Here is a 26,303-nt window from a genome sequence, read left to right as displayed (position 1 = left end):
TCATATTTGACCGGCCGGATATAAACAGTGGCAGACGGCGGGCGGTGTCACATTCATATTGTACCAGACATGACATAACGCCGGAGACCTTTTTTTAAAAACACATCTCTGACACTGCGGGCTTTCAAATAGGAGGCTGGACATTTCAAAATATCCCCACGCTGGCGGGATCTGCGCCAGAGAGGAAACGGGCGAGTGTAATTATAGACAGCAAAAAGGTGTTCACGGCTCCTCTTAGCGGAGTATAAACATGCACACTCAGCACCTGAAGGACACGCAGTCTATGTCTATTTGTGGTATTTATATAACATCCTACCAATGTACTGAAATCCTTTATACCAGGGGTGTCCAAACTTTTTCCACCGAGGGCCGCACACTGAAAAATCAAAGCAAGCGGGGGCCATTTTGATATTTTTTATTTTAAAAACCAATACAATATATGTATAAAAAATATATAGATTTCGGCCTCCACTCAGGCTTGATCCCGGTGAACCCAAAGGGTTTTGGTCAAAAAAATATAAAAAATGTGTCATTATTTAGTATTATTATTATTATTCAAAGTTTAAATCTCTAGATCAACATTAGGTGTATCTGTCAATATAACATTTTTAAACATTTAAGTTGTATGCTCTTTTTGTCAGAGAAAACCATGTTTTTTTTTAATGGAAAAAACACCAAATATGCAATATTTTCCCCCAATGAAATTTTAAAGTGGAATATTTGAGATTATAAAATAATTGGAGCCCTAAAAAGGTCAAGAACTCATAACAACATTGATTTTAATTCATTATTCTTTTTTGAGCAATGACACACACCAAAAAAAAATCCCACTAAAATTATTGGGGGATCCAAAAGGGTCCTACTCATTAAAGTGTTACAAAATAAATTATTTTTACTGTTTACTTTGAACACAATCATGTTGAGATCAGCTTCAGATCTATCCGTCAATTATACGTTTTATTGTTGTTAATGTTTTTTGTTGGTTCGTTTTAGGCACTTTTTTTTTTTAAAAAACAAAGAATATCTCAAAGTGGAATATTTAATGTGACGTAATTGGAGCCTTGAATAGGTCAATAATTCATAATGACATTGATTTTGATTCATTGTTTTTTTTTTTTAAAGAAAGAAACAGCCTGCATGGCAGCTTTGTGTTATTAGAGTAAACATTGCAACGTGTTCTTGTTGTATTTCACCTGTTTCCTCTTTTATACCACTTTTTATGTTTTTTTGTTTGTTTTTGTTTTTAATCGTATTTTTAGAATGTGCCATGGGGCCGTTAAAAATGACCTGCGGGCCGCAAATGGCACCCGGGCCGCACTTTGGACACCCCTGCTTTATACGGTCTTAAAATGCTTTATGCAACGATGTTTTGTCATTGCAATAAACTGGAAAACACACTGATTAGGGACGATATGCAGTGTTTCCCATAAACTGCCAAGATACCTGTGGCGGTGGGGGCGTGGCTATGGGCGTGGTCATCATGACATCATTGAGTAATTTGCATAATATACTACAATGATATGATTTTCTCTAAAAAGGCTCAAAAAATGTATACTTACTAATTAATAATAACAGTTTTGTTTTAAACGTCCATCCATCCATCCATTTTACAATATAATTACAACACTTTATGTACATATTTATATACAGATTTGAACAATAAGTTATTCACTGAAATATATTTATTAATTGTGGTTCTTACAAAAAATATATCTTACAAAAATATAAAAGCTAAAATGTCTCTTAAAGCTCTGCCCCTTTAATTAGTGCATACTAAATCATTTAACTTTAGCCTACTACTACAACCATATTATTTACCAGCAACATAAAGTGAAACAGAGGCAGAGGTGTCCTGCCACAGTCAGTAACAAATAAACAGAAAACAGTAGTGGTGGTAGATAGACACAGAGCTTCATCAAACATCTGATCCACTGAACAAAGAGCTCCAAAAATCTTGATCCTACACTTCTCTTTTGTAAAGTAAATCTGAACAGCCGATATGGGCATATACATCAACTATATGATTTGCCTGAGAAGCTTGACAGGAAACAAAAAAAAAAAAATTTTTTTTTTTAAAAATAAATAAATAAATAAAAAAAATATATATATATATATTTTTTGTGGCGGCCTTAATTCTTTCGTGGCGGGCCACCACAAATAAATGAATGTGTGGGAAACACTGATATGGTGCGGTGGGCCTCACATTTTCTGATTAGGGACGACATGGTGTGGTGGGCCTCACATTTTCTGATTAGGGACGATATAGTGCGGTGGGCCTCACATTTTCTCATCCAAGTACCACCTCAGATAAAATTGAGCTCTCCAAGCACAAAAATAATGACCGACATTAATATACAGTAGCGTGTTAAGCCTAAGTATTCATTAAAAACAAGGCAAACGTTTTACTTAACACGGGGGTCAGCAACCCGCGGCTCTCTTTAGCGCCGCCATAGTGGCTCCCTGGACCTCTTTCAGAGATGTGGGAAAATGGAAAAAGATGAAGAAAAAAATATATTTTTTGTTTGAATATGGTTTCTATAGAACAAACATGACACAAACGTTCCTAATTGTTAAAAATCCCACTGTTTATGTTATACATAAGCGAGCACCGTTTTGTCCTACTAAGTTTTTAGCAATCGTAGTTTGTTTACATGTACAACTTTCTCCGACGCTGCCACAGGAAGACGTGTTTTATGCCACTCCTTCTTTGTCTCATTTTGTCCACCAAACGCTTTATACTGTGCGTGAATGCACAAAAGTGAGCTTTTGTTGATTTTATTGATTTGCTGGCGTGCTTATCAGGCACATTTGGTCAATCCATGACATGCTATTTAGGCTAGCTCTATGTACATATTGCATCATTATGCATCGTTTGTAGGTATATTTGAGCTAATTTAATTTCCTTTACTTATGTCCTCTGTGTATTTAATTTATATTTGCATGTCTCATGACACATTATCTGTATGTAATATTGGCTGCATTTCATGAAGTTTGGTTCTTTTATGAATTTATTATGGGTCTACTGAAATTGTGAGCAAATCTGCTGGGTCAAAAGTATACATACAGCAATGTTAATATTTGCTTACATGTCCCTTGGCAAGTTTCACTGCAATAAGGCGCTTTTGGTAGCCATCCACAAGCTTCTGCTTGAATTTTTGACCACTCCTCTTGACAAAATTGGTGCAGTTCAGCTAAATTGGTCGGTTTTCTGACATGGACTTGTTTCTTCAGCATTGTCCACACGTTTAAGTCAGGACTTTGGGAAGGCGATTCTAAAACCTTAATTCTAGCCTGATTTAGCCATTTATTTACCACTTTTGACGTGTGTTTGGGGTCATTGTCCTGTTGGAACACCCAACTGCGCCCAAGACCCAACCTCCGGGCTGATGATTGTAGCTTGTCCTGAAGAATTTTTACTCTCTGTAAATCACCAGTTCCATTGGCAGCAAAACAGGCCCAGAGCATAATACTACCACCACCATGCTTGGCGGTAGGTGTGGTGTTCCTGGGATTAAAGGCCTCACCTTTTCTCCTCCAAACATATTGCTGGGTATTGTGGCCAAACAGCTCCATTTTTGTTTCAACTGACATCACATGGACAAAGATAAGACCTTCTGGAGGACATTTCTATGGTCAGATGAAACAAAAATGTTCATTCACACAATGATTGTAATCTAAAAGGTAAAAGAGCATTCCGCCTCTTCTGAGTGTGTATTGTATGTTTAGCAAGGGGTGGTCTTTTGAGGTTAAACAAGACTGATGGCATGTTCAGAGAAGTATTGCACACTTTGACAGACAGATGCCATCATGCATAGATGACCTCTAAGCATGCAATCCCCCCCCCCCAATAAATGTGTGTACAAGTGTGTGTGTGTTCTGGCAATGCTTACTGAATGGGGACATCGCTCTGTTTACACAGTCACCTTTAGGGGACCTCTGACGGTATTGGGCCCAAAAAACAGGTCCCCTAAAGCAGTGGTCCCCAACCTTTTTGTAACTGCGGAACGGTCAACGCTTGAAAATTTGTCCCACGGACAGGGGGAGGGGGGGTATGGTATTTTTATTTTTATTTATTTATTTATTTTTTTTTGGTCATAAAAAAATACAATCATGTGTGCTTAAGGACTGTATCCCTGCAGACTGTATTGATATATAATGTAGGAACCAGAAATATTAACAACAGGGAGGGAGTTTTTTTGGGTTGGTGCACTAATTGTAAGTAGAGATGTCCGGTATATCGGCCGATAAATGCGTTAAAATGTAATATCGGAAATTATCGGTATCGGTTTTATCATTATTTGTATCGTTTTTTTTTTGTTTTTTTGTTTTTTTTAATTAAATCAACATAAAAAACAAGATACACTTACAATTAGTGCACCAACCCAAAAAACCTCCCTCCCCCATTTACACTCATTCACACAAAAGGGTTGTTTCTTTCTGTTGTTAATATTCTGGTTCCTACATTATATATCAATATATATCAATACAGTCTGCAAGGGATACAGTCCGTAAGCACACATGATTGTGCGTGCTGCTGGTTCACTAATAGTACTAACCTTTAACAGTCAATTTTACTCATTTTCATTAATTACTAGTTTCTATGTAACTGTTTTTATATTGTTTTACTTTCTTTTTTATTCAATAAAATGTTTTTTTATTTTATTTTATTTTTTTTGAAAGTACCTTATCTTCACCATACCTGGTTGTCCAAATTAGGCATAATAATGTGTTAATTCCACGACTGTATATATCGGTTGATATCGGTATCGGTAATTAAAGAGTTGGACAATATCGGAATATCGGATATCGGCAAAAAGCCATTATCGGACATCCCTAATTGTAAGTGTATCTTGTGTTTTTTATGTTGATTTAAAAAAATAAAAATAAAAAGTTTTATTTTTTTAATTTCTTGTGCGGCCCAGTACCAATCGATCCACGGACCGGTACTGGTGGTTGGGGACCACTGCCCGAAAGGGAAACCTTTAATTTAATTTAAATATAGCTTCTTTTTTTTTTTTTATTTTTTTTTTTAGAAATGGTCCTCAGTAGTCACGTACAAATTTGTGTGAATTATGCAAAAAAAAATGTATGCCTCCACAACCTGTAGAAAGGGTGCTCCCCACAAGTGATGACCAAAAACTTGGTCCCCATTCTAAATTTTAACCAGGATATGTGTGTGTGTGTGTGTGTGTGTGTGTGTGTGTGTGTGTGTGTGTGTGTGTGTGTGTGTGTGTGTGTGTGTGTGTGTGTGTGTGTGTGTGTGTGTGTGTGTGTGTGTGTGTGCGTGTGCACCTTGCTCATCCATGACTTGCGCTTGCACATTGCTTTCCTCCTCTTCACAGCCTCCCACAGTCGTCTCTGCCCTTTATCAAGACAATAAAACACATTTAGAAACAGTGCCGGAAGACAGCAGTAAACAATTGAGACACTTCCAGAACATTTGCACGTATTGTTCCTTTACAAAGAATAGGAGTGATTTTGTGTTGTGTATTGTAATAGAGTCAAGAGTAGTGATGTGCATAGGATAGGGACATGATTATTGACTATTGATTAATCACATCTGGAAGCAATTCAGGGTGTAATGCACCACTTGAAATGCATTGTTTAGTCTCGAGTAGCTTGTCGTCTAAAGCAAAGGCTCTCAAACTTTTTGGAAGCATGTCAAAATGAACGTACTTTGTTTTAAAAACAAGCTTACTTGACTGCTACTGTACGACTGCCAGGAAACTGACATGGTAAAAGTGTTCATTCAACTTTGGCTTCATGGATTTTCATCTCATTTGGCATGCGCATAACAATGCAGTGACATTTTACGCAGGGCTGTACCTAATGTTGTGGCCGGGTGAATCTATAGCCTTTAACCCTTGTGTAATGTTCATATTAATGCTGTATAATAGACTGTATTTATGTTATTCACATGTGAATAATGCTGTATAATAGACTGTATTTATGTTATTCACATGTGAATAATGCTGTATAATAGACTGTATTTATGTTATTCACATGTGAATAATGCTGTATAATAGACTGTATTTGTGTTATTCACATGCAAATAATGCTGTATAATAGACTGTATTTATATTATTCACATGTGAACAATACTGTATAATAGACTGTATTTATGTTATTCATATGTAAATAATGCTGTATGATAGACTGTATTGATATTCACATGTGGAAATGCTGTGTAATAGACTGTATTTATATTATTCACATGTGAATAATGCTGTATAATAGACTGTATTTATGTTATTCACATGTGAATAATGCTGTATAATAGACTGCATTTATTTATTCACATGTGAATAATGCTGTATAATACTGTATTTATGTTATTCACATGTGAATAATGCTGTATAATAGACTGTATTTATGTTATTCACATGTGAATAATGCTGTATAATAGACTGTATTTATTTATTCACATGTGAATAATGCTGTATAATGGACTGTTTTTATGTTATTGACATGTGAATAATGCTGTATAATAGACTGTATTTATATTATTCACATGTAAATAATTCTGTATAATAGACTGCATTTATATTATTCACATGTGAATAATGCTGTATAATAGACTGCATTTATATTATTCACATGTGAATAATGCTGTATAATAGACTGTATTTATGTTATTCACATGTGAATAATGCTGTATAATAGACTGTATTTATTTATTCACATGTGAATAATGCTGTATAATAGACTGTATTTATGTTATTCAAATGTGAATAATGCTGTATAATAGACTGTATTTATATTATTCACATGTGAATAATGCTGTATAATAGCCTGTATTTATGTTATTCACATGTGAATAATGCTGTATAAAAGACTAACGGGCCTTAATTTGCCCAGGTCTGGCCTAATGCCTATTTAAATATGTGTGTATAAAATAACTGACAAATAACAATCCTGCTTGTACTTTTTCCAACAAGAACAAGCGACAAATATTAAGGTAAAAAAAAAAAAAATGGGACTCACCGGGCCGTCCCATGCCAATCTTCTCAAGATCTTCATTCTTGACATAGTCGAAATGGGACAGCCGTGTGACGTTCAGGTCATCCCTGATCCGCAAGAAGTATTGCTGCAATTGTACTTCCACCAGCAGCTCCAGCAGCCATTCCGTGCCTTCCTCGCACTGCATGCTATTGCCCAGTTTCTGCGAACACACGCACATCGAATACGTTATCCTTGATTCGACTCCCTGATCCACAGCGTTTGAGTAGTCTATTGTGTCGGTGACGTCGTCATCAGACTCCGTGAATGGGGAATTTCCTGTGTGAGGTTACAAGGTTCCCAGGACAATGTCAGGAAGGTCACGACTTCCCCCTTTGTTATTTAGCCATATTGGCTATGGTGAAAGGTCACTTCCTATTGCTGACCCAAAGCCATAAAGAATCAGTGCTAACAGAAGACTGTGTCCTCTTCAGGTCCTTAAAGCTCAATCTGCAATGGTTCCGCCAGATGTCCACATCCCTACGCAGAATTGTCCCAGTGCATATCAAGTATTTGGCCACCTGCCTTGACTCACATACACTATATTGCCAAAAGTATTTGGCCACCCATCCAAATGATTAGAATCGGGTGTCCTAATTACTAAGCACTTAGGCATGGAGACTGTTTCTACAAACATTTGTGAAAGAATGGGCCACTCTCAGTGATTTCTAGCGTGGAACTGTTATAGGATGCCACCTGTGCGACAAATCCAGTCGGGAAATTTCCTCGCTCCTAAATATTCCAAAGTCAACTTTATTATAGGAAAAGTGAAGAGTTTGGGAACAACAGCAACTCAGCCACCGAGTGGTAAGCCAGGTAAACTGACAAGAGAGGGGTCAGCGGATGCTGAAGCGCATAGTGCAAAGACTTTCTGCACAGTCAGTTGCTACAGAGCTCCAAACTTCATGTGGCCTTACAATTAGCCCACGTACAGTACGCAGAGAGCATCATGAAATGGGTTTCCAAGGCCGGGCAGCTGCATCTAAGCCATACATCACCAACTCCAATACAAAGTGTGGGATGAAGTGGTGTAAAGCAGTGGTCCCCAACAACCGGGCCGTGGCCCGGTACCGGTCCGTGGCTCAATTGGTACCGGGCCGCACAAGAAATAAAAAAACCAAAAAAATAAAAAAAGGTTTTTTTTATTATTATTTTTTTTATTAAATCAACTAGGGCTGCAACAACTAATCGATTAAATCGATTAAAATCGATTATTAAAGTAGTTGCCGATTAATTTAGTAATCGATTCGTTGGATCTATGCTATGCGCAGACTTTTATTTTATTTTATTTTTTATTACAAATTTTAATTTTTTAATTTTTTAATAAACCTTTATTTATAAACTGCAACATTTACAAACAGCTGAGAAACAATAATCAAAATAAGTATGGTGCCAGTATGCTGTTTTTTTTTCAATAAAATACTGGAAAGGATAGAAATGTAGTTTGTCTCTTTTATCCGATTATTAATTGATTAATCGAAGTAATAATCGACAGATTAATCGATTATCAAATTAATCGTTAGTTGCAGCCCTAAAATCAACATAAAAAACACAAGATACACTTACAATTAGTGCACCAACCCAAAAAACCTCCCTCCCCCATTTACACTCATTCACACAAAAGGGTTGTTTCTTTCTGTTATTAATATTTCTGGTTCCTACATTATATATCTATATATATCAATACAGTCTGCAGGGATACAGTCCGTAAGCACACATGATTGTATTTTTTTATGACAAAAAAAATTAAAAAAAAATAAATACCATGGACTTGGTGATGTATGGCTTAGATGCAGCTGCTCGGCCATTGAAACCCATTCCATGAAGCTCTCTGCGTACTGTACGTGGGCTAATTGGAAGGTCACACGAAGTTTGGAGCTCTGTAGCAACTGACTGGGCAGAAAGTCTTTGCACTATGCGCTTCAGCATAGTTTACGTGGCTTACCACTTGAGTTGCTGTTCCCAAACTCTTCCATTTTCTTATAATAAAGCCGAAAGTTGACTTTGGAATATTTAGGAGCGAGGACATTTCACGACTGGATTTGTTGCACAGGTGGCATCCTACGGCAGTTCCACGCTGGAAATCACTGAGAGCGGCCCATTCTTTCACAAATGTTTGTAGAAACAGTCTCCATGCCTAAGTGCTTGATTTTATACACCTGTGGCCGGGCCAAGTGATTACGACACCTGATTCTGATCATTTGGATGGGTGGCCAAATACTTTTGGCAATATAGTGTATCATTCTGCAGCATCATCCTGAGAAAGCTGCTCCAAACCACGCGTTTGCCCCGACCATGACACAGCTGAGCCGTGCCAGAGTGACGGATTGAAATAGTCCACAGTCTGGCATTGTTAAGATGACCAAGTTTAGGGTTTTCCTGGACTCGTTCTGTATTTTTTTCCCTCTGTCATGGACCTTGTGTTTTGATGTAGTTAGTTTGTTTGTTGTCCTTTTAACAGTTTTCTAACTGGTATTTGTATGTGCCACATGAATAGCGAGAAGCCCAAAATGTAGGCCAGGGGCCATTTGCGGCCCGCGGCTCAGTATGTTATTGAAATAAGTATTTTCATTTAAAAAGCAACAGTAAAAAAGTAAGAAAAAAGACCCGTGTGTAGTTTCTATTTACAAAACCCAGATCCAGTGAAGTTGGCACAAATGTGTAAATCGTAAATAAACACAGAATACAATGATTTGCAAAGGAATGCTCGTCAAAACACTTATTTGGAACATCCCACAGGTGAACAGGCTAATTGGGAACAGGTGGGTGCCATGATTGGGTATAAAAGTAGATTCCATGAAATGCTCAGTCATTCACTAAGTGAAGTGTGTAAAGGATATCACCGCATGGGCTCAGGAACACTGCAGAAAACCACTGTCAGTAACTACAGTTTGTCGCTACATCTGTAAGTGCCAGTTAAAACTCTACTGTACAAAGCAAAAAAAATGTATCAACAACACCCAGAAATGCCGCCCGAGCTCATCTAAGATGGACTGATGCAAAGTGGAAAAGTGTTCTGTGGTCTGACGAGTCCACATTTCAAATTGTTTATGGAAACTGTGGACGACGTGTCCTCCGGACCAAAGAGGAAAAGAACCATCCGGATTGTTATAGGCGCAAAGTTGAAAAGCCAGCATCTGTGATGGTATGGGGGTGTATTAGTGCCCAAGACATGGGTAACTTACACATCTGTGAAGGCACCATTAATGCTGAAAGGTACATACAGGTTTTGGAGCAACATATGTTCCATCCCAGCAACGTCTTTTTCATGGACGCCCCTGCTTATTTGAGCAAGACAATGCCAAGCCACATTCTGCACGTGTTACAACAGAGTTATTTATTTTTTTCAATACTTTGTAGCACTTTGAGATTTTAACAAATATTTTTATTTCTATTTTATCTATGTTCCTATGTTTTATCTAGTGTTTTTATTTCTATTTTAATTTTCTATTATATATTCTAACTTTTTATTTTTAACCTTTTTTTTTTCAATACTTTGTAGCACTGAGATTTTAACAAATATTTGTATTTCTATTTTATCTATGTTTCTATGTTTTATCTAGTGTTTATCTAGTGTTTTTATTTCTATTTTAATTGTCTATTATATATTCTAACTTTCTATTTTTATTTTGTACCTTTTTTGTTTAATATATTTTGTTTTCAATACTTTGTAGCACTTTGAGATTTTAACAAATATTTGTATTTCTATTTTATCTATGTTTCTATGTTTTATCTAGTGTTTTTATTTCTATTTTAATTGTCTATTATATATTCTAACTTTCTATTTTTATTTTGTACCTTTTTTGTTTAATATATATTTTTTTCAATACTTTGTAGCACTTTGAGATTTTAACACATATTTTTATTTCTATTTTATCTATGTTTCTATGTTTTATGTAGTGTTTATCTAGTGTTTCTATTTCTATTTTAAATGTCTATTATATATTCTAACTTTCTATTTTTATTTTTTACCTTTCTTTATTTTTTTTTTCAATAATTTGTAGCACTTTGAGATTTTAACAAATATTTGTATTTCTATTTTATCTATGTTTTATCTAGTGTTTAGTGTTTTTATTTCTATTTTAATTGTCTATTATATATTCTAACTTTCTATTTTTATTTTTTACCTTTTTTTATTTTTTATTTTTTCAATACTTTGTAGCACTTTGAGATTTTAACAAATATTTGTATTTGTATTTTATATATGTTTCTATGTTTTATTTAGTGTTTATCTATTGTTTTTATTTCTATTTTAATTGTCTATTATATATTCTAACTTTCTATTTTTATTTGTTACCTTTTTTTTAATTAATTTTTTCAATACTTTGTAGCACTTTGAGATTTTAACAAATATTTGTATTTCTATTTTATCTATGTTTCTATGTTTTATCTAGTGTTTTTATTTCTATTTTAATTGTCTATTATATATTCTAACTTTCTATTTTTATTTTGTACCTTTTTTGTTTAATATATTTTTTTTTCAATACTTTGTAGCACTTTGAGATTTTAACACATATTTTTATTTCTATTTTATCTATGTTTCTATGTTTTATGTAGTGTTTATCTAGTGTTTCTATTTCTATTTTAAATGTCTATTATATATTCTAACTTTCTATTTTTATTTTTTACCTTTCTTTATTTTTTTTTCAATAATTTGTAGCACTTTGAGATTTTAACAAATATTTGTATTTCTATTTTATCTATGTTTTATCTAGTGTTTAGTGTTTTTATTTCTATTTTAATTGTCTATTATATATTCTAACTTTCTATTTTTATTTTTTACCTTTTTTTATTTTTTATTTTTTCAATACTTTGTAGCACTTTGAGATTTTAACAAATATTTTTATTTGTATTTTATATATGTTTCTATGTTTTATTTAGTGTTTATCTATTGTTTTTATTTCTATTTTAATTGTCTATTATATATTCTAACTTTCTATTTTTATTTGTTACCTTTTTTTTAATTAATTTTTTCAATACTTTGTAGAACTTTGAGATTTTAACAAATATTTGTATTTCTATTTTATCTATGTTTCTATGTTTTATCTAGTGTTTATCTAGTGTTTTTATTTCTATTTTAATCAATCCAATCCAATCCACTTTATTTATATAGCACATTTAAACAACAAAAATGTTTCCAAAGTGCTGCACAACAATATTAAAAACAATAATCAAATATTATCCTTAGTTTCACCAATGACTGAATAAAAACAAAAAATAAATAAATATAGAACCAATATAAAAACAATATAAAAATAAATATGATTAAAAACGATTTTAAAGGGAAAAACCAATTAAAACAGTAAATAGAAATCAAAATTTAAAAATAATTGTCTATTATATATTCCAACTCTCTATTTTTATTTGTTACCTTTTTTTTAATTAATTTTTTCAATACTTTGTAGCACTTTGAGATTTTAACAAATATTTTTATTTCTATTTTATCTATGTTTCTATGTTTTATCTAGTGTTTATCTAGTGTTTTTATTTATATTTTAATTTTCTATTATATATTCTAACTATCTATTTTTATTTTTTTACCTTTTTTTTATTTATTTTTTATTTTTTCAATACTTTTTAGCACTTTTGAGTGCGTTACAAATTATTATTATAATTATTATTATTACTTACTTCTGTTACTGGGTAGAACAAGGCGCCCATTGATTAGATTGAGCACTGCTGCCACCTAACTGCAGACTCGTGTACTGTTCTGACATGAATGCTGGTATACACACAAATACACAATATTTGAGAACCCCTGCCTTCAAGATAACCTCATAGCTGTTTGCTCATTGATGTCATAAGTGAAGCCTTGACCTAAGTCTCTTGGAATGCTCTCGGTACGTTTACATTATATTCCCCTGCCAAGCAACCAGTATGAGTTACTGCCGTTTTCCTCCAAAAGGCGGCCACAAGTATGACCTTCTTACGCAGTTACGTATATGTGTTAGTTCAACACCGGGAAAAAGATGCAATTCCGCTTCCTCTCCGGACTCTTTACCTCTGCAGTGTCACACCAGCAGTCAAAGATCTCAGGTTAAGGGTCCGACATTATGCCTGTGGCATTATTTATTAGATTAGCAGCGTCTTCTCCCCGTCATCTTTGTTGTAGCGGTGTAGCGTGCAAGGACGGGCGTGGAAGAAGTGTCAAAAGATGGCGCTAACTGTTCTATTGACATTCAGACTTTACGTCAATCAACAACGGAGCAGCATCTCCTCATCCGTGGCTCACTAGTGCAGCAACAACGGAAATGTGTCCCGTGAAAAACCGTCCGACCGGAACTCTCTGATAACTAAAGTTTCTTGGGTGAATAATGTAAAGTCACTACACCGGTATGTTTTAGCGCTTTCATGGCGAGTTCACTGACAGATATAAGTAAGAACTTTACACTACTTTGTATTAGAAATGGCAACAGCTGAATGCCCTCCTAATGAGAAGATAGAGTTTATTGACTACAGGGTCTGCACGGACTACAATGACGGACGCGCGCAAATTTTAAGGACTTACCCCGTATTTTTTGGAGTATAAGTCGCTCCGGAGTATAAGTCGCACCGGCCGAAAATGCATAATAAAGAAGGAAAAAAACATAAGTCGCACTGGAGTATAAGTCGTTGATAAAAGCCAACACCAAGAATAGACATTTGAAAGGCAATGTAAAATAAATAAAGAATAGTGAACAACAGGCTGAATAAGTGTACGTTATATGAGGCATAAATAACCAACTGAGAACGTGCCTGGTATGTTAACGTAACATATTATGGTAAGAGTCATTCAAATAACTATAACATACAGAACATGCTATACGTTTACCAAACAATCTGTCACTCCTAATCGCTAAATCCCATGAAATCTTATATGTCTAGTCTCTTACGTGAATGAGCTAAATAATATTATTTGATATTTTACGGTAATGTGTTAATAATTTCACACATAAGTCGCTCCTGAGTATAAGTCGCACCACCGGCCAAACTATGAAAAACACTGCGACTTATAGTCCGAAAAATATGGTATACCCTTTCAGTATTACTCCCTATATGTGTATACATATGTATGTATATGTGTATACATATGTATGTATATGTGTATACATATGTATGTTTATATATATATATATATATATATATATATATATATATATATATATATATATATATATATATATATATATATATATATATATATATATATATATATATATATGTATGTGTGTGTATGCATATATATATACTGTATATAGGTATCTGTTTATATTTTTTTATTTTATTTCTGATTATTATTATTATTATTATTAATGTATTATTATTTATTTTTTGCTTATTTAATTGATGTATTTGTAGATACTACTTTGTTTTTTTGCTGTTTCTTTTTTTTGGGGAGGGGGGGGTGGTATTGTTGGGATATAAACAAAAACATATTTTGACATTTAGGGCAGACAATAGATATATGATGTATGTGAATATGATGTAATGGATAGGAATATCTGATGCTGGATGTCGATAAAAATAAAATGAAAAAAAAAAAGGTGGATTGAAAGGTGGATAATTGATGAGCCTTTTGTCTGCTTTTGTGTTTTGCTGCACCGTGTTGGGGACATTCAGGCTTCATGTCAATATTTGCCTGTATTTATTTGACTGAATTATGTATTTTTTTTCTAGTTTCTATTTTAATTTATCTAATTTTATCTAATTTTAATTTATATATCATTTTTGTGGGTTACTTGCTTGGGGAAATAAAAAACAACAACATTTGACTTGTAAAAAATAAAAATAAATAAATAAATAAAATTATACCCTTTCAAATGCAATAAACTTACATTTCTCGCATATTCTAACATGGTGATTGAAATGTAAACAACCAAATAATAAAAGATAAAATGTAGTCTGTCTGTTACGATTATAATCATCATAGATCATCGCGGTATTGTTGAACGTGCTCAAAAAGTACTCAAGCACACACCAAAAATATTTTAACCAAGTTGCATTCTTTTTTTTTTTGCCACTTCTTCTTTGTCTCATTTTGTCCACCAAACGTTTTATGCTGTGCGTGAATGCACAAAAGGTGAGCTTTGTTGACGTCATTGACTTGTTGGGAGTGCTAATCAGGCATATTTGGTCAGAGCATGACTGCAAGCTAATCAATGCTAACATGCTATTTTGGCTAGCTGTATGTACATATTGCATCATTATGACTCGTTTGTAGGTATATATATATATATATGTACGTATTAATTCTGGTTGTGCTTACCGACCTCGAAGCAATTTTATTTGGTACATGGTGTAATAACAAGTGTGACCAGTACATAACTTGCAGTCCACACATAATCTCTTTATGTGTAGACGCCTGTTCAATAAATGACGCTAGCAAGCACAGGTAAGCAGCAAGCAACACCAAATATCTTGTCTTTGCGGTCTATTCAATTGAATATAGGTTGAAAAGGACTTGCAAATCATTGTATTCTATTTTTGTTTACGATTTACACAATGTGGCAACTTTTTGGGGTTTGTAGATATGTAGGAGTCTGCAGGCCAAAGTCATGACCTGTATCAGCACTATTCAGTTCTCTCCCAGGCGACAGCCTCGGTCCAGCTGCACACACACAGTCCGACAGGCACGCACGTAATCCTTGCTAAAACTGTCAAAACAGAAACACAAAAGTCTCCCCCCGGACTGGTGCGAGTCAAACAAACTTACTCGGTATACGTGAAAGCGGGCCAGGAAGGGGAAGGACTTTTTCAGCTTGTCAAAGCGTCGCATCCTGAGAATTCCTCGGTCCTTACGAGCGAAAAAATGTGCTCAGACGTAAATCCTTGTCATCCCGAGTCTTCGGCGGCAGAGCCAGTGGAAAAGCATTCTGACATTCCCGGTACCAGATATGCTGCCTCCAGCCCCAAAAACGCAATCCTGGGCGCAATTCTACGACATTCCATGGCAGGCCAATCCCTCGGGAAGTCCGGTCTATGGCCTCATGTCGGCAAGCCTGCGAGAAGAGCATTCAGTCTTCGGGAAAAAAAAGTGGAAAGATCCCGCAGAGTCCGTTAGAGCGAGAGTCCCGCTCCGACCATGTGTTCTCCCCACGCAGCAATGAGCCAGGGATACAAACTTTGCAGAAGTTAAAATGAATCACTCCTCCCTCCACCCTCCCTCTCCGGCTCTCAGACTCCCCCCTTGCTCTGAACACACACACACACACACACACAGTGTGTGTTCTTGTATTTCTGCCCTTTTTGAGACATCAACGAAGAAAAGTACCGTCCATATGAGGACCGATGAACAAGTTAGGACCGAAATCATGGTCCCAATAAGGAAAACCGTAGAGCCAAATACTACAGTCCGTGAACATTGCTCCAAAGTCAGGATTTTTTTGTTGATTTAATGTGCATACAAAAGTCAACATTGACAGGTGCAAAGGCAGCAATATGAGATAAAACCGTAGGATGAACAAATACACTACAGTACTAAGACTATCGTGGCCGTTAACGGTTAGCTTCTACAACGGGGTTGCCCAAAGTGCGGCAAAGGGGCCATCTGTGGTCCGTGACTCGTTTGTCATCGGCTTTAAGCACATTATAAAAAACTAAAAAATAGAGATCTCAATTGCACCCATGGTGGTGAAATCTATCAAAATGAGGGTGGTCCCAAAAAGGAGGGATTTTTTCAAATTGACTGTGTGCGGTTTTAAAAGTGCTCCCCCTCTGGTCAACATATGAAATAACAAGTGTGTGTAAGAAATTGAAATGCGCCCCCTTTGGCCATAATAAACATTTTTTTTAATAATTAATCAATAAATAAATACATTTAAAAAAAATATATATATACACATTTGTGTGTGTGTGTGTATATATATATATATATATATATATATATATATATATATATATATATATATATATATATATATATATATATATATATATATATATATATATATATATATATGTATGTATTAGAGACATACTGTAATAACTTGAAGTAAATAAAAAAGATTAAAGACCAATTATTAAAAAAAATGTGTCACAATGTGTCGACTTTTTTCTTATAAAATTGGGAAACATTTCTCAAATTCTTTCTGTTTCTGTAATATTGCAATATTTTCTCGTAAACTTATTACTTTTTTCATGTAATTACTTTTTCATGCAAAACGATGACATCTGTCATATGAAATTCTGACTTTTATCACAGCATTGCCAATTTTTTTTGTAAAATGGTGACCTTTTTTTTAGTAAAATTATGACTTTTGTCATCATTTTGCCAAGTAAAATTTCGATTATTATTACAATATTGCCGACATTTTAAAGTTTTCTTATAAAATTGTGACTTTTGTCGAGTAAAAATTAAGACTCTTTTCATAAAATTGCCAAAAGTTTAAGCTGTTCTTGTAAAATTGCGACTGTTACTGAGTAAAATTCCAACTTTTTTCATAATATTGCACTAATGTTGAGTTTTTCTTGTAAAATTTTGACTTGCGTTGAGTAAAATTACGACTTTTATTATAATACCGCAAAAATTCCAAGTTTTACTTGTGAAATTGTGACCTTTTTTTCTTGTGAAATTCCAACAAATTTTTCACAATAAGATTTTTATATTTGCATAGTATGTATATATTATTAATGTTGTAAATACAAATCTTTATGTATCTAGAAAGGGTGGTCCTAAAAAGGGAGGCATTTTTCGGAGGTCTCAAGAAGGTAAGAAATAGAAGAATGTGTTGTGCGTGCGTGCGTGCGTGCGTGTGTGTGTTTCTTCCCTTCTTGAGACATCAACAAGGAAAATTACCGTCCATATGAGGACCGGTGAACAAGTTAGGACCGAAATCATGGTCCCGATAAGGAAAACCGTAGAGCCAAATACTAGAGTCCGTGAACATTGCTCCAAAGTCAGGATTTTTTTGTTGATTTAATGTGCATACAAAAGTCAACATTGACAGGTGCAAAGGCAGCAATATGTGATAAAATTAAGACGGCATGCTAAAGAAGGACTTCCCTATTCATCCCCGAAAAAAACAGCTGATTTCACGACTTCCTTTGCTGACGTAAGACAACACGCGTCCCATATGTGACCAGAGGATGAACAAATACACTACAGTACTAAGACTATAGTGGGCATGAACAGTTAGATTCTACAGCTGGGTTTCCCAAAGTGTGGCACAGGGGTCATCTGTGGTCCGTGACTCGCTTGTCATCAGCCTTAAGCACATTACAAAGAACAAAAAATAGAGATCTCATGTGCACCCCTGGTGGTGAAATCTATTAAAATTAGGGAGGTCCCAAAAAGGAGGGATTTTTTAAATTGACTGTCGGTTTTAAAAGTGCTCCTCCTCTAATCAACATATGAAATAACAAGTGTGTGTAAGAAATTGAAATGCTCCCCCTTTGGCCAAAATTAATTTTAAAAAAATAAATACATAAATAAATACAATAAAAAATAAAAAAAATTTGTCGTTCTTGTAAAATAGTGAAATTTTTTTGAGTAAAATTATGACTTTTGTCATCATTTTGCCAAGTAAAATTTTGATTATTATTGTAATATTGCCAACATTTTACAGTTTTCTTATAAAATTGTGACTTTTGTCGAGTAAAATTACGACTCCTTTTATAAAATTGCCAAAACGTTAAGTTTTTCTTGTAGAACTGCGACTGTTATTGAGTAGAATTTGAACTTTTATCATAATATTGCACAAATGTTGAGTTTTTCTTGTAAAATTTTGACTTGCGTTGAGTAAAATGACGACTTATATTATAATACCGCCAAAATTCCAAGTTTTACTTGTGAAATTGTGACCTTTTTCTTGTTAAATTCCAACTCATTTTTCACAACAAGCTTTTTTATATGTGCATCGTATGTATGTATTATTAATGTTGTAAATACAAATCTTTATATATCTAGAAAGGGTGGTACTAAAGAGGTAGGCCTTTTTCGGAGGTCTCAAGAAGGTAAGAAATACAAGAATGTGTGTGTGTGTGTGTGTGTGTGTGTGTGTGTGTGTGTGTGTGTGTGTGTGTGTGTGTGTGTGTGTGTGTGTGTGTGTGTGTGTGTGTGTGTGTGTGTGTGTGTGTGTGTGTGTGTGTGTGTGTGTGTGTGTGTGTGCGCGTGTGTGGGGCTACTGTCTGTTTGCTTTTCCATCCTTCTATTCAGCGTGGGGCTAAAAATAGACGTGACTTCTCCTTTGTTCAATTACCCTCCAGTCATCCGGGCAGCACAAACTTGAGATGATCAGCCAGTTCGAGTCTCTGGTTTATTTATTTTTTTAAACATTAAGGAGCAGTGTCTGGACGGTTTTAGACAACACACACTTTTACGCGCTGGGATTTGGCGAGGCCAGGGACGACAACAAATTGAGCCTGCCCTGCCCCTTTTGGACTTGCCTCTCGCTCAACACTCATGGTAACACTCAGCAAGTAATTCCCACACATAGTCACACACCACACACTCTTTTGGATTTTTGTCACACTTCATTCCCTTGTAGATTAATATTATAATTGTTTGTTATTATATATATATATATATATATATATATATATATATATATATATATATAAATATATATATATATATATATATATATATATATATATATATGTATATATATATATATATATATATATAATAAATCATAGAGTTTAACTACACCCCCTTGTGGTCTGTGCCGTCTACTCCCCCCTGTACATAACACTTTTAGTAGTAAGTAAGCAAACAACGGCTCCTAATTTGTCTGCTGACGTATGCAGTAACATATTGTGTCATTTATCGAGTTCAAGTACGCCCCCTTGTGGTCTGTGCTGTCTAATCCCCCTGTACATAACACTTTCAGTAGTAAGTGAGCAAACAACGGCTCCTAATTTGTCTGCTGACGTATAAAGTAACATATTGTGTCATTTATCGAGTTTAACTACGCCCCCTTGTGGTCTCTGCCGTCTAGTCCCCTCTGTACAGGACACTTTTAGTAGTAAGTGAGCAAACAACGGCTCCTAATTTGTCTGCTGACGTAGGCAGTAACATATTGTGTCATTTATCGAGTTCAACTACGCCCCTTTGTGGTCTGTGCCGTCTACTCCCCCCTGTACATAACACTTTTAGTAGTAAGAGAGCAAACATCGGCTCATAATTTGTCTGCTGACGTATGCAGTAACATATTGTGTCATTTATCGAATTTAACTATGCCCCCTTGTGGTCTGTGCCGTCTACTCCCCCCTGTATTTAACACTTTCAGTAGTAAGTGAGCAAACAACGGCTCCTAATTTGTCTGCTGACGTATGCAGTAACATATTGTGTCATTTATCGAGTTTAACTACGCCCCCTTGTGGTCTGTGCCGTCTAGTCCCCCCTGTACTTAACACTTTTAGTAGTAAGTGAGCAAACAACGGCTCCTAATTTGTCTGCTGACATATGCAGTAACATATTGTGTCATTTATCGAGTTCAACTACGCCTCCTTGTGGTCTGTGTCGTCTACTCCCCCCTGTACATAACACTTTTAGTAGTAAGAGAGCAAACATCGGCTCATAATTTATCTGCTGACGTATGCAGTAACATATTGTGTCATTTATCGAATTTAACTAGGCCCCCTTGTGGTCTGTGCCGTCTACTCCCCCTGTACTTAACACTTTCAGTAGTAAGTGAGCAAACAACTTATCCTAATTTGTCTGCTGACGTATGCAGTAACACATTGTGTCATTTATCGAGTTCAACTACGTCCCCTTGTGGTCTGTGCCGTCTACTCCCCCTGCACATAACACTTTTAGTAGTAAGAGAGCAAACAACGGCTCATAATTTGTCTGCTGACGTACGCAGTAACATATTATGTCATTTATCGAGTTCAACTACGCCCCCTTGTGGTCTGTGCCGTCTACTCCCCCCTGTACATAACACTTTCAGTAGTAAGTGAGCAAACAACGGCTCCTAATTTGTCTGCTGACGTAGGCAGTAACATATTGTGTCATTTATCGAGTTCAACTACGCCCCCTTGTGGTCTGTGCCGTCTACTCCCCCCTGTACATAACACTTTTAGTAGTAAGAGAGCAAACATCGGCTCATAATTTGTCTGCTGACGTATGCAGTAACATATTGTGTCATTTATCGAATTTAACTAGGCCCCCTTGTGGTCTGTGCCGTCTACTCCCCCCTGTACTTAACACTTTCAGTAGTAAGTGAGCAAACAACGGCTCCTAATTTGTCTGCTGACGTATGCAGTAACATATTGTGTCATTTATCGAGTTCAACTACGCCCCCTTGTGGTCTGTGCCGTCTACTCCCCCCTGTACATAACACTTTTAGTAGTAAGTGAGCAAACAACGGCTCCTAATTTGTCTGCTGACTTATGCAGTAACATATTGTGTCATTTATCGAGTTTAACTACGCCCCCTTGTGGTCTGTGCCGTCTACTCCCCCCTGTACATAACACTTTTAGTAGTAAGTGAGCAAACAACGGCTCCTAATTTGTCTGATGACGTATGCAGTAACATATTGTGTCATTTATCGAGTTTAACTACGCCCCCTTGTGGTCTGTGCCGTCTACCCCCCCCCTGTATATAACACTTTCAGTAGTAAGTGAGCAAACAACGGCTCCTAATTTGTCTGCTGACGTATAAAGTAACGTATTGTGTCATTTATCGAGTTTAACTACGCCCCTTGTGGTCTGTGCCGTCTACTCCCCCCTGTACATAACACTTTTAGTAGTAAGTGAGCAAACAACGGCTCCTAATTTGTCTGCTGACGTATAAAGTAACATATTGTGTCATTTATCGAGTTCAACTACGCCCCCTTGTGGTCTGTGCCGTCTACTCCCCCCTGTACATAACACTTTTAGTAGTAAGTGAGCAAACAACGGCTCCTAATTTGTCTGCTGACGTATAAAGTAACATATTGTGTCATTTATCGAGTTCAACTACGCCCCCTTGTGGTCTGTGCCGTCTACTCCCCCCTGTACATAACACTTTTAGTAGTAAGTGAGCAAACAACGGCTCCTAATTTGTCTGCTGACGTAGGCAGTAACATATTGTGTCATTTATCGAGTTCAACTACGCCCCCTTGTGGTCTGTGCCATCTACTCCCCCCTGTACATAACACTTTTAGTAGTAAGTGAGCAAACAACGGCTCCTAATTTGTCTGCTGACGTATGCAGTAACATATTGTGTCATTTATCATTCTACTATTTTGTCAACTTTATAAAGGACAAGCTGTAAAAATTGATTATTAATCCACTTGTTCTTTTACTGTTAATATCTGCTTACCTTTTCTTTTAACATGTGCTATCTACACTTCTGTTAACATGTAATAATCACTTATTCTTCTGTTGTTTGGATGATTTGCATTAGTTTTGGATGATACCACAAATTTGGGTATCGATGCGATACCAAGTCGTTACAGGATCATACATTGGTCATATTCAAAGTCCTCATGTGTCCAGGGACATATTTACTGATTTAAAAAGAAAGGAAAAAAGATTTTGTGACGATAAAAAATATCGATGTAATTATAGTAGTATCGACTAAATACACTATTGTACTTGGTATCATTACAGTGGATGTCAGGTGTAGATCCACCAATGGCGTTTGTTTACATTGTGACGCCGGTGAGCTACGGTGTGTAGTGAAGCATGTTTAGCTATTCCTCGTCCTGCAGGGATGATACTTGTAAGAAACGTACTTTATTTGTCGCCATGGAGGCGAGGATTAGTGATTTAGAAGTAGCTACAACACTGCCGATTGTGGACGGATGCTAGCTGCTAGCTAGCTAGCCATGTCTTAAAGCACCTCTTCCTGAGGGCGTTTCAGTGTTATAACTTCACCTTTATCGTTAGTTTTTAAGCCAAAATGCATCTGTTCTCCCTTTTCCGTCTACACACTGTCTCTACTTGTAAGTACTCTGTGATCGTGCGCTGCCGAACATGCTCCCCTGAAAATGATGCTGAAAAACTGCCATGCGACTCCAGTTCCAAAGGGGGTGCCTAATGCTGGGCTTCAGAATATTCTGCAGCACCTCAACTAATACTTGACTGACACAATTATCTTGTTTTGACAGCTTCTCAGACAACAAACACCGCCCGTTCAGGCGGTTGCGGTTTGCATAAAAGCGCACCGCGTTACACAGAGGTGTTTCTTACGACATTGTGCTGTGTTGTGTACTTCTGGGATTTTTTTCTCAGCGCTCCTCGCCCAGTTCTTCCGCCCACCCTTCTGCTCTCAAGTCAGGCAGTGTAGTGTAGAAGCGACGCACGGTGCAGAGGACAGAGGCTTCGTGGTATTCGGCCCCAGAGGAGCATTTGATCCCAAGCCAAGGGGTCACATTCAACTGCAGGACGGAGGGCTTGTTTCCTGTGATGCAATCGCGCCCCTCGAAAACACACACAAACTGCCCCACCACCCCCTTTTACCCACTCTCTTCCCTCCTTATCTTATACAAAACCCAAAACCAGTGAAGTTGGCACGTTGTGTAAAAGGTAAATAAAAACAGAATACAATAATTTGCAAATCCTTTTCAACTTATATTCAATTGAATAGACTGCAAAGACAAGTTACTTAACGTTCAAACTTGTTATTTTTTGCAAATATTTGGAATTTGATGCCTGCGACATGTTTCAAAAAAGCTGGCACAAGTGGCAAAAAAGACTGAGAAAGTTGAGGAATGCTCGTCAAAACACTTATTTGGAACATCCCACAGGTGAACGGGCTAATTGGGAACAGGTGGGTGCCATGATTGGGTATAAAAAGCGGCTTCCATGAAATGCTCAGTCATTCACAAACAAGGACGGGGCGAGGGTCACCACTTTGTCAACAAATGCGTGAGCAAATTGTTTAAAAACAACATTTCTCAACGAGCTATTGCAAGGAATTGAGGGATTTCACCATCTCCGGTCCGTAATATCATCAAAAGGTACAGAGAATCTGGAGAAATCACTGCACAGAAGCGGCAAGGCCAAAACCCAACCTTATTTGCCCGTGACCTTCGATCCATCAGGTGGTACTGCATCAAAAAGCGACATCAGTGTGTAAAGGATATCGCCACATGGGCTCAGGAACACTTCAGAAAACCACTGTCAGTAACTACAGTTGGTCGCTACATCTGTAAGTGCAAGTTACAACTCTAATATGCAAAGCGGAAGCCATTTATCAACAACACCCAGAAAAACCCGCCGGCTTTGCTGGGCCCTTGCGCATCTAAGATGGACTGATGCAAAGTGGAAAAGTGTTACGTGGTCTGACGAGTCCACATTTCAATTTGTTTATGGAAACTGTGGACGTCGTGTCCTCCGGGACAAAGAGGAAAAGAACCATCCGGATTGTTCAAGCGCTAAGTTGAAAAGCCAGCATCTGTGATGGTATGGGGGTGTATTAGTGCCCAAGACATGGGTAACTTACACATCTGTGAAGGCACCATTATTGCTGAAAGGTACATACAGGTTTTGGAGCAACATATGTTGCCATCCGAGCAACGTCTTTTTCGTGGACGCCCCTGCTTATTTTGCAAATACAATGCCAAGCCACGTGTTACAACAGCGTGGCTTTGTATTAAAAATCGTGTCTTTTCTGTCTATTCAATTGAATATAAGTTGAAAATAATTTGCAAATCATTGTATTCTGTTTTTATTTACCATTTACACAACGTGCCAACTTCAATCAATCAATCAATCAATCAATGTTTATTTATATAGCCCTAAATCACAAGTGTCACTTCACTGGGTTTGGGTTTTGTACATGGAGTAGATTCCATTTTGAACAAACTTATGGAGAAGAAACGCAAGATGACTTCTCATGAACATAAAAATAGTTCTATTTACAGAGCACAAGTTACCAAAAAAAACAAACAAAAAAACTAGAAATTGATGGTTGTAGATGACCACCCATCCCACGGAAACCAAAATGCAAGTGGATGTTATGCTGTCATATCTACTGTACTATCAGCAAAAAAAAGAAGAAGCTATTACTATTTTTGGCAAACATTTTCTGGGCTTTATTTAAGCCACACCCACCACATTTTTGAAAAAAAAAAAAAGTTTACATATTTTAGCCGCTCCGGACTATAAATCGCAGACAAAAATATTTGTAAATGTTTATTTACAACCTCAACTGTTTACAAATGGTGCTTGTAACAAGGCAGTAAAACGGTGTTTTCAAACAAAACAGAAGTCATCGTCATGGACCCACTTGCTGTGGAAGCTCGCTCTCCAATCCGCTAAACCGACTCAATAACTCCACGGTGACAAAAATAAGTCCACTGTAAGTTAAGGCCTACTCAGTGGCCTTGTGGTTAGAGTAGGTCGTGAGTTCAAACCCCGGCCGAGTCATACCAAAGACTATAAAAATTGGACCCATTACCTCCCCGCTTGGCACTCAGCATCAAGGGTTGGAATTGGGAGTTAAATCACCAAAATGATTCCCGAGCGCGGCCACCGCTGCTGCTCACTGCTCCCCTCACCTCCCAGAGGGGTGGAACAACGAGATGGGTCAAATGCAGAGGGTAATTTCACCACACCTAGTGTGTGTGTGTGACTATCAGTAGTACTTTAACTTTAATAATACTAACACAGGCACTTGTAAACGTGTTAGCACATTTGCTAATTGTGGAGGGAGGTGTGGGCAGCGCGCCTGCAGGAGCAAAGGTCACCGCCTCTGTCTATGGCGCTGAGGACGAGCGCCATCGGATAGGGGCGGGGCGTGGGCTGACGGCGAGACACAGCTGGCAGGTGATTCGATTTCACAGGTAGTACGTGTTAATCTAATCATCTGTTGTCTTTAACAGTAAGCGGCCGGGAGCAGGAGAGAAGCGAGGATACGGACGTGACCGAAAAGTCACGATCTGCGAAAGAAAGACTCTGATAAAATCTATGTGCATTAAAAACTTTGTTCAACTTTCGTTTTTTGCTGTTTTCCTGTGTGTAGTGTTTTAGTTCTTGTCTTGCGCTCCTATTTTGGTGGCTTTTTCTCTTTTTTGGGGGGGTATTTTACTTTAGCAGTTTCATGTCTTCCTTTAAGCGATATTTCCCGCATCTACTTTGCTTTAGCATTCAAGAATATTTCAGTTGTTTTTATCCGTCTTTGTGGGGACATTGTACATTATCTTTGCTCCACAGTAAGTCTTTGCTGTCGTCCAGCATTCTGTTTTTGTTTACTTTTCAGCCAGTTCAGTTTTAGTTTGGTTCTGCATAGCCTTCCCTAAGGTTCAATGCCTTTTCTTAGGGGCACTCACCTTTTGTTTATTTTTGGTTTAAGCATTAGATACCTTTTTTTTACCTGCACCCTGCCTCCCGCTGTTTCCGACATCTACAAAGCAATTAGCTACCGGCTGCCACCTACTGATATGGATGAGTAT

General features: G+C 36.7%; 1 protein-coding gene across 4 annotated transcripts in view; it reads right to left on the bottom strand.

Annotated features, from left to right (window-relative positions):
• The window catches only part of tnk2b (tyrosine kinase, non-receptor, 2b), a 166,924-nt gene that overhangs the window by 61,615 nt on the left and 79,006 nt on the right, over positions 1–26,303 (bottom strand). For 3 of the 4 annotated variants that reach the window (XM_062070215.1, XM_062070213.1, XM_062070216.1), the window contains 2 exons: positions 6,985–7,162; positions 5,293–5,363 (listed from right to left, as the gene is read on the bottom strand). In XM_062070215.1, coding sequence (XP_061926199.1) covers positions 5,293–5,363; positions 6,985–7,147 — 234 coding nt within the window. In that variant the 5' untranslated portion in view covers positions 7,148–7,162. Of the gene's footprint in view, positions 1–5,292; positions 5,364–6,984; positions 7,163–15,691; positions 16,070–26,303 lie in introns of those variants that run through there. The other variant, XM_062070214.1, reaches the window with a different exon arrangement.

This window comes from Entelurus aequoreus, linkage group LG14 (genome assembly GCF_033978785.1).
Source record: "Entelurus aequoreus isolate RoL-2023_Sb linkage group LG14, RoL_Eaeq_v1.1, whole genome shotgun sequence".
Classification (NCBI taxonomy): Eukaryota; Metazoa; Chordata; class Actinopteri; order Syngnathiformes; family Syngnathidae; genus Entelurus; species Entelurus aequoreus.
Note: the sequence above shows the minus strand (reverse complement) of the source record. Positions and strands in the feature narration are given on the sequence as shown.